Here is a 9,012-nt window from a genome sequence, read left to right as displayed (position 1 = left end):
GCCATATGTTAAAACAAGATCTAGAGTGTGATTAAAGTGGTGGGTGGGTTCTTTTACATTTTGAGAGAAGCCAATTGAGTCTAATAACAGATTAAATGCCATGTTGAGGCTGTCATTTTTAGCATCTACATGGATGTTAAAATCACCCACAATAATTATTTTATCTGAGCTCAGAACTAAATCAGATAAAAAGTCTGAGAAATCAGACAGAAACTCTGTGTAAGGCCCAGGTGGACGATAGATGATAACAAGTAAGACTGGTTTCTGAGTTTACAGCTGGGGTGGACGATGGCTAAGCATCAGGCTTTTTATGTGGTGAGAGGGAAACATGAAGATGAAACCAGGAGATGTCCTTACTGGATCATCAGAGCTGAGCAGGTGATGGAGAAACAGGTTTACCTTTTAGGTGACATGAATGAGTTGAAGGGAAGTTATGAACTGTTTCTGAGAGACAAATAACACAACTCTGTTGCTTGTGAAGCTCGCACACAAGAATTTCACTCACATGTGCTGTACCAATGTACCTGCACATGTGATGTGACAATAAAAGTGATTTGATTTGATTTGAAATAACACCAGGATCCTTTTCTAAGCAGCTGGTAACTGCAGGGGCGGGTCTAGCAACGTTTTGCCAGGTAGAGCATTAACTGCTCAAAATGCCTGGGCCCATTTTTTGTCCCAGTCGAGCCCTGGCAGCGGCTATTTAGCGGAGAGCTCACCTAGTGAAACTGCATCCCCATCCCACTCTGACACCAGTGGAAAAGACCACGAGAGAGTAAACATTGTGAGGTGTGGGCCCTGGCTCACCTGCACCAACTTTCTGATGAACAAAGTGTGGCTGCTGTCTTCATCACATAGGATCACATCAGCATTTAATGTATGTATGTGAGAGCTGCAGCTCATGGTGGTTTCAAATGACTGTGGACCGCACTGTCCGGCTGGCTGTTAACAGCCGAGTCCGTTTTTCCATCTTTAAAGAAAAAATGGCACGAGCTTCCTATTGAAACGTCATTTCCGGCTCCTCTGTCTCAAAGCAAGATGGCGGCCGTGATAGAGAGAGTTGATGGATGTGTTGGGTCCTTGGACTCAGATATCGTGTCACTAAGACATACACCCCCTCCATCGGACCAGCAGCACCAGAACAACCCCCTGCTGGGCCTGCCCATCGTGGCCATCGAGACCATCCTCAACTTCCTGTCCTACGATGAGATCAGCCTGCTGCGCTCGGTGAGAACAAAAACAGCAGCAAAGCTAATGCTAGCCAGGGCTCCGAATCCTGTTTGGGTAGCACTCGTGTAAAGGCAGCGCAGACATCAGGCTGTTTCACATCCGTGCTCCAGTCTGGAGCCGTCTGTTTGCAGCCACGGCCCGCATTGTGCTCCTCGAATTAGCAAGACAGCCGAGATGAGCAGGGCTGGGATACACGACACAACACTATCACACAACTGTCAGAGCGCAGATGAATGTTGGTCACGGAGTTGTTTGCAGCCAGTACCGGGCTCGTGGCTGTCCTTATGTAACTCTGTGAGGTTAGTAGAAGCCGCGCAGCTCCATTCACCTACACTTCAGTCTGCTCGGCACACAGCCTGGAGGCTTCGTTCTTCTCCTGCTGTGCAGAATCAGTCGCTGTCATATGGTAGTTTGCGTTTGCTGAGGAGTTCGTGGCTCACTGGCTAAGTGAGGTAATAAGACTGCTGTGCACTACCCGTGTTTTCACTGACATTTGCAGATGAACTTAATGTTGTGACTGGAACCGTTTTCCTGCTGAGATACTCATAGCTACTAAACACTCCCCTCTTGATGCCAAGTATTGTGACATGTAATACAAACAAGATGTGCAATGAAGATTTTTTTGTCATTACACAATGCTCTGTGGACTGTGTCATACCTTACTTACCAGTATGAGCGGTGCAGCTGTGTCAGCAGATACGTATCAGGTCAGTGTCAAATGACTGTTGATATTTAATGGTCAGGTTTAACAAAGTGACTTCATGACTTCTGTACATGTGGACTTTTTCCTTAAGCAGCAGAAAGCGTTTCCTCCAGTCTAACCCAAAGTAGAATTCAGCCATTGCTTTTTCCTCTGATCCCCTTAACGGTGACATTCGGGAGTAGTTTTTGCAGCAGGATTGTAAGAGGGGATGGTAAATATTCCTTTGAAAACAACAGGAATGATAAGAGCCAATGTATCAGCTCTTAAAACTGTGAATGTAGAGACTGGAAGCCCTCCACTTTATCCAAAGCACTGTGTCAAGAATCCCATGTAGGCAAATAACTTGAAACTCTGAATTGCTACGTACTCATCAGATTACCTGTCCACCTGTTCTCTCTGATCTGTCTTCAGGTATGCAAGCGTATGGACATGATTTGCCAGCGTGTCCTGAATCAGGGATTCCTGAAGGTGGAGCGTTACCACAGCCTGTGCCAGAGGCAAGTCAAAGCCCAGCTGCCCAGGTCAGTATCACATCACAAGTTATTCCACTCTCACTGCACTCTGGTTTTCTTCAGGAACTCTCCTTTATTTAATTATTTGGCCAACTTTAAGAAGCTTGGAAATGACTTTATACTTTTTCCTTGATCTGAATGAATTGGCTGGCACTTATGTAGAGCGCTTTTTTGTCATAATCATCTCATCCTTACACAAGTATTTTTTCTAAATTCTTCATAAGCCGGGATATAAAATTCACATGTACCTTGTACTAAATGAAAGCATTGTATTTAAATGCAGAGGAGGGAAAAGTCATTGTTCATAAAACAAAACTACAGGTACTGGTTGGTGAGTTAGGACATTGGGAGACAAAACCAAATAAAACATCCTTAACAAACAAAGTGTGTTCTCATGATATCCTTCTGGTAAGGTGCTTCTGTCAGTAGGGTGGGATTTAAGTCCTTGATTCCCATCAAGGACGAGAGCATGATGGGTAACGTCCAAACTGCATCCAGGATAGAAACAGCTGCATTATGCTGCTAACACAACTTCAGCTCTTTCCAAGCACATGCACAGATAGCATGCTAATTCTAAGCTAGCCACGATCCCAGAGTGATGTGAAAACTGACTGAATGCTAAGCTGACCACAGCGGCCAGACCCTGAACTCCAACAGGGAAGAAGCTTGATAATCAGTCAGGCTGCAGTGTCCGTTTATACGGGTTCAGCTTTGTGTTCATACCTAAATGTCAAGAGAAGGATCATTTGTGTGTCCTTATTATGGATTTGTGCTGGTGGCTGGGACTGCTTTACACAGTCTGAGCTTTCAGACCCTTTTTATTACCCCTCAGCTGTAAAAGGCTGATGGGGTTTTGCTATCACCCAGCCAGATGAGCAGGCAGTGTGGGCACCCAAGTTTGTGAATGCAACAACTCAAGAATGAGGCGACGTAGAATTCAAACCATAGGTGCATCTACTAAAAATCTTGGATGAGTTTAAATCCGGGTAATCTTAACCTCAAGGTCAAAGGTCAAGTTTTCCAAAAATCATCAGGGATTTTCACATTTCTACTGGTGGCTGCCGGTAGAGCAGGGCGATATGACCAAAAATATTTATCACGATATACATTTGAAAATTTGCGATAACGATATAACTGACGATATAATTGACACGAGACAAAATACTTTACAACTCCACAACTTTATCAGTGCAAAAAAACCCCATCAATGTATTTTAACTTAAACAAGCAGCTGTTTCTTATGTGCATTAAAGTTATATAAACTTTAACAGAGCAAATTCCTCGCTGACAGTTTAACCGAAAGGCGTTTCCAGTGGAAACTGGCCGACACATCCTCAGCATAACCATGTATAACATCCACAAAACTTAAAAGAGCTTATACACACACAATACGGTAATATTATGCTGAAGCACAGTACGTATCACTCCGCGAGGCTCCGCCTACGATAGCCGTAATGCTCCGACAATCTATCAAGTGGTGCGGCTTCGTAGCTCAGCAAAGTCGTACTGAAACCTTTGACAGATTTTCGAGCGCTGTGCACATAAAACCGTTTCGAGGTCAGTAAACACAACCAGAGTTCATACATAAGGCACACGGGGTTATAAGGGGCTCTGTCGATTTTCAGAAAAATCAAAGGATGATTTTAAGTGCGCCGTATTTTCCAAACAACACGGTAATAACGACGGCCCGCTAGCATGCGCTACCAAAAATAGTGCTTTGTTGTGTATCTGACGGACGAAAGCTAAACCAGTTCCACACCAGTGAAGCTGCAGCATTTTTACAAACCAGTTCAGCTTCATCTGTTTCATTCAAAGATCCGCTTCGCTCTTCTCATTCTGCGTCGCCGCCATGTGCGTATGAAAACAAAGGCACTGCGCATGCGTGTTTTACCCATATTCTATCGCCATATTTCATTTTCTTATCATTGCCCAACATTACACCGGTATTACCGTGAACGGTATGATATGGCCCAGCCCTAGCTGCCGGTATGTCACCATTTTAATTCCAGCCCTATTTATCTGACCTTCATGTGAAGTTCATGGTGTCGGCCTGATGCTGAGGCCTGGTAGCTTCAGATAATAGTTACCAGACAAAGTAAAAGCAGGTCAGAGGCTCTCTTCCCTTCTGCTTGGTTTCTGTGTAAACAAGAAGCCAAGATTCTTACAGCATATGTGAGCATGGTGTATTGTGTCCACAATATGTATCTATCTTCTCTCTTGTATGTATTATTGTAGGGTCTACCTTAGAGTGTGTGTGTGTGTGTGTGCGTGTGTGTGTGTGTGTGTCCTCGTCAGCCTCCTTTTTTGGCAGCTTCTTTTGGCAGCTTCCATCTCACCATAAACCAAAAATCACTTTATGCCTGTGAAACACACACACGCCTTAAACACTGAAAGCACTTCTCTGCCTAAACACTTTGTCTAGTGTTCACAACCAAAACTTTTCAGCTTTTAATTTTGTGCAGTTGGCAGTAAACTCCATGCCCCAAACCTCAGTAAATTATGTTTGTGTCATTCATTTCAATATTCTCCTCCCACTCGTTTGCCCTCTATGAAAGAGAAACTCCTACAAATACAGATATAATAAGGAGCTTTAATTGGAGTAGTAACTTCCATCTTTCAGACACTGTGTTCTTTTGGGGTTTTTTGTGTTTCTTAGTCAAACCTACAATAGTTTCTTGACGTCATCACAGGCTTTTGTGCTGTGCTGACTGCGAGTGCCTCCTGTGTCTGTTACAGGCTCTATTTCTGATCCTTTTCAAACAAGTTTGAATCCCACTTCTAAAACAAGTCAAATGAGTCTTGAACAGTAAATCTTTTAAATTTCCCCTCCAAGCTTTGAGTTTTCTTAATGACGTCAAGAAAAAGATCATATGAATGATATAAATGACAATACATAGAAATGGATATTCTTTAAAGTTCTCTTCATGTTTCCATTGTCTCCCAGGAGAGAGTCAGAGAGGAGAAACCACTCCCTGGCCCGTCACGCTGACATCCTGGCTGCTGTGGAGACCCGCCTTTCACTACTCAACATGACCTTCATGAAATATGTGGACTCCAACCTGTGTTGCTTCATCCCTGGAAAGGTTAGTGTAGCTGCTACTGGCAAACAACTCTGCAGCATCAGTAGTTTTCAAGACAGAAGGGAAAAGTTCTCATTTAAAAAGCTCATTTTTTCCTTTTGCAGCAAGTCCACATTATTCCACATTTATTTTTCTTTTTTATGCATTTAGTTTATGTTCTATGGACCCCTGTCTGTTAATAAAGTGAAACGAATCCCTGCTTTGGTGTTTGCCGTGACATGCTATAATTTGTTCCTGGGTCTGGCGCTTCATGCAGGATGGTAAACAGATGAGTCCAAAGCAAGTTTTAGTCAAATCCAGATGCTGAATATGGCTCTTGTGCTTTTAAATATAGTGATATAGGTAGGGCTGCTCAATTAATCGAATTTTAATCACGATTACGATCTGGGCTTTCAACGATCATTAAAAATGACTGAGCCGATTATTAGCCCCTCCCTCGTGCTTTACTCTCGCGCTGCTCTGTGTGGCAAATCGAGCGCACCTCTCTGCATTTCAAACACGCGTCACAACAACTAAGAGGACCCGAGGGAAGCTCGGAAAGCTAAACAGAAGTTATTTGGAGAGGAGAGTGACTGCTGTTGGTTGAAAAGAGAGGTAAAAACCTTCAGTGGTGTGGAAGCATTATGGGTTCAGTCAGACGTGGATCAAGTAGACACAGTGTGTAAACTTTGCTACAGTGTCGTAGCTGCACCACAGAGCAACACTGCAAAGTTCACTAAACATAGATGTTTACATTTATTTCTTATATTGCAAACATTTGCACTGTTATCAGTATTTGCACACTATTTTATATTATTTTTTTAAAGTCATTATTCAACAAATTGTTATTATTAAATAAATATCGTCAAATAATCGAGATCTCAATTTCAGTGAAAATAATCGTGATTATCATTTTTGCCATAATCGAGCAGCCCTAGATATAGGTATAAATATGAATATAAATATAAAAGGACAAGTATGTGTGCAGGTATTTATGGTGGTATACAGAAGTGACAGGGTGCAGTGAGGTGTGACTATTTCTGTGGACCTGACTGATGTGGATGAATTACAGAGTCTGACAGCAGCATGAAGGAACGAGCTCCTGTAACGCTCCCTCAGACAGCCAGGTTGAAGGAACCTGTTGCTGAAACTGCTCTTCAGATTGTCCAGTGTGTTATGTAGGGGGGAGTCATTTTCCATGATTGCCAGCAGTCTTGCCCGCATTCTGTCCCTGATCACCACCTCCAGGGCGACGAGCTTCATGCCAACAACAGAACCAGCCTTCCTCGTTAGTTTGTTCAGTCTGATTGCATTGTCCTATTAAGGTTTATGGAAATCAGTCTGCAGTTGGCTCATCATCAGGAGGGTTTGATCAAGTAACTACCAGGGCCATCTGCTGCGACCGGTTGGGGTGAGAGAAGGAAGACAGGAAAGAGAGATTGAAACTATCATCTTGTCTTTATTTTTAGTTAGCACATACCTTAAACACTTAAAGCTGTAAGCTAATGATAGTTATATAAGAGCAGATGCTGCTGGTGCAATAAGCTGTACGTTTTATGTTCAATGGATGATGATCTGATTAGTCGACTAATCGCAAAAATAATCGGTGACTAGTCGACTATCAAAATAATCGTTTGTGGCACCTACTTAGGGATGGGTATTGATAAGATTTTCACGATTCCGATTCCATTTTCGATTCTGTTTAACGATTCGATTCTTTATCGATTCTTTTTAAAAAAGGAGAACACTAAGGTCGATTAGCTTAGAACTTTGTTTTATATCTTCTCTTTGAACAAGATAGAAATTTAGGAGTAACATGGCCTTACAAACCCAACAGTGAGATCTTAAGAGATCCAGCCTACGGCTCTTCAATGGGGTGTCACAGGGTCCCCAGGGAAAAAAAATTGTAAATGTAAAATAATAAAATAAATATTCTTCTGTAGCAATAACAAAGTATAACATAAATTATTCTGTAGCAATTACACAAGAATATCCAGTAATGTCCCTGCCTACAATTAAACACATTCACTTACCGAAAATCATCTGCTGTGGCAAATGGGTGCAAGCCTTTGACCACAAACTTAGTCACTGCTCGGTGACATTCGTCTATCCTGGCCTGAAAGGAGACGCTACCGGTAGACTGCAGCGAGAACTGCCAGCATCTGAGCCAGACTCTGTCTGTCTCATCACGGTCACCTAAATGCACAGTAATGGCAGGTTTTGTAATAAGGCAGATCGCGCTAACATAATATGCACTGTTAGTTGATTATTTACCTGCCGCATTAACGGGAGAGGACGTGCAAACGTTACCGCTGCTGCTGGGTTGAGATTCACGAGTCCGGAGCGGAATTAAAAACACGACATTCATTTAAGGTCATCGCGTGTTTTGTGAGCAAATGCTTTTGCATATTCGTAGTGTTTCCTCCCTTAAATGAAATATCTACTTTGCAAGTATTGCAAGTTGCCCTGTTGTCATCCGTTCTCGTAAAGTATAACCAAACTTTTGAGCATTTGAGCCGCTTGACCGTGTTTCCTGCCAGGTAAATGACGCTCCGCAACGTGGTGACGTCATTCGGGGCGACTGGAATCGATAAGGGAATCGTTTGCAAAAATGGCAAACAATTCCAAGGAATTGAAACAGTGGGAACCGGTTCTCAACAAGAACCGGGTTTTCGATACCCATCCCTAATCATTTGTAACCTTCACTAAAGCTGTTTCTGTGCTGTGATGAGCTCTGAAACCTGACTGAAACTCTTCAAATAAACCATTCCTCTGCAGATGATCTGTTAGCTGTTTGACAACTACTCTTTCAAGGATGTTTGATATGAAAGGAAGGTTGGAGATTGGCCTATAATTAGCTAAGACTGCTGGGTCTAGAGATGGCTTTTTGAGTAAAGGTTTAACTACAGCCAGCTTGAAGGCCTGTGGTACATAGCCGATCATTAGAGATAGGTTGATCATATTTAAGATCGAAGAATTAATTAATGGCAGGACTTCTTTGAGCAGTTTTGTAGGAATGGGGTCTAAAAGACACGTTGAAGGTTTGGAGGAAGTAATTATTGAAGTTAACTCAGAAAGATCAATTGGAGAAAAAGAGTCTAACTTAACATCAATGGTACTAAGAGTAGCTGTAGATAATATTACATCTGTGGGATGATTACTGGTAATTTTTTCTCTAATGATAAAAATTTTATTTGTGAAGAAGTTCATGAAGTCATTACTAGTTAACGTTAAAGGGATGGTTGGCTCAAAAGAGCTCTGACTTTTTGTCAGCCTGGCTACAGTGCTGAAGAGAAACCTGGGGTTGTTCTTATTTTCTTCAATCAGTGATGAATAGTAAGATGTTCTGGCTTTGCGGAGGGCTTTCTTATAAAGCAGCAAACTATTTCTCCAGGCTAAATGATGATCCTCTAAATTTGTGACACGCCATTTCCTCTCCAGATTACGAGTCATCTGCTTTAGGGTACGTGTTTGAGAATTATACCACGGAGTCAGGTACTTCTGATTA

At 42.4% G+C, this 9,012-nt stretch overlaps 1 protein-coding gene across 1 annotated transcript in view; it reads left to right on the top strand.

The window, feature by feature from the left end:
- Positions 1-1,004: 1,004 nt before the first annotated feature.
- Positions 1,005-9,012, top strand: part of fbxo28 (F-box protein 28) — a 19,530-nt gene continuing 11,522 nt past the window's right edge. Inside the window, exons 1-3 of the mRNA XM_005947813.3 lie at positions 1,005-1,227; positions 2,345-2,454; positions 5,390-5,528. Of these exons, the coding sequence (XP_005947875.1) occupies positions 1,039-1,227; positions 2,345-2,454; positions 5,390-5,528 (438 nt within the window). The 5' untranslated portion in view covers positions 1,005-1,038. The remainder of the gene's footprint in view (positions 1,228-2,344; positions 2,455-5,389; positions 5,529-9,012) is intronic.

The sequence above is a fragment of the Haplochromis burtoni genome, unplaced genomic scaffold (genome assembly GCF_018398535.1).
Source record: "Haplochromis burtoni strain Fernald_Lab_line unplaced genomic scaffold, NCSU_Asbu1 Contig_554, whole genome shotgun sequence".
In the NCBI taxonomy this organism is placed as follows: domain Eukaryota; kingdom Metazoa; phylum Chordata; class Actinopteri; order Cichliformes; family Cichlidae; genus Haplochromis; species Haplochromis burtoni.
Note: the sequence above shows the minus strand (reverse complement) of the source record. Positions and strands in the feature narration are given on the sequence as shown.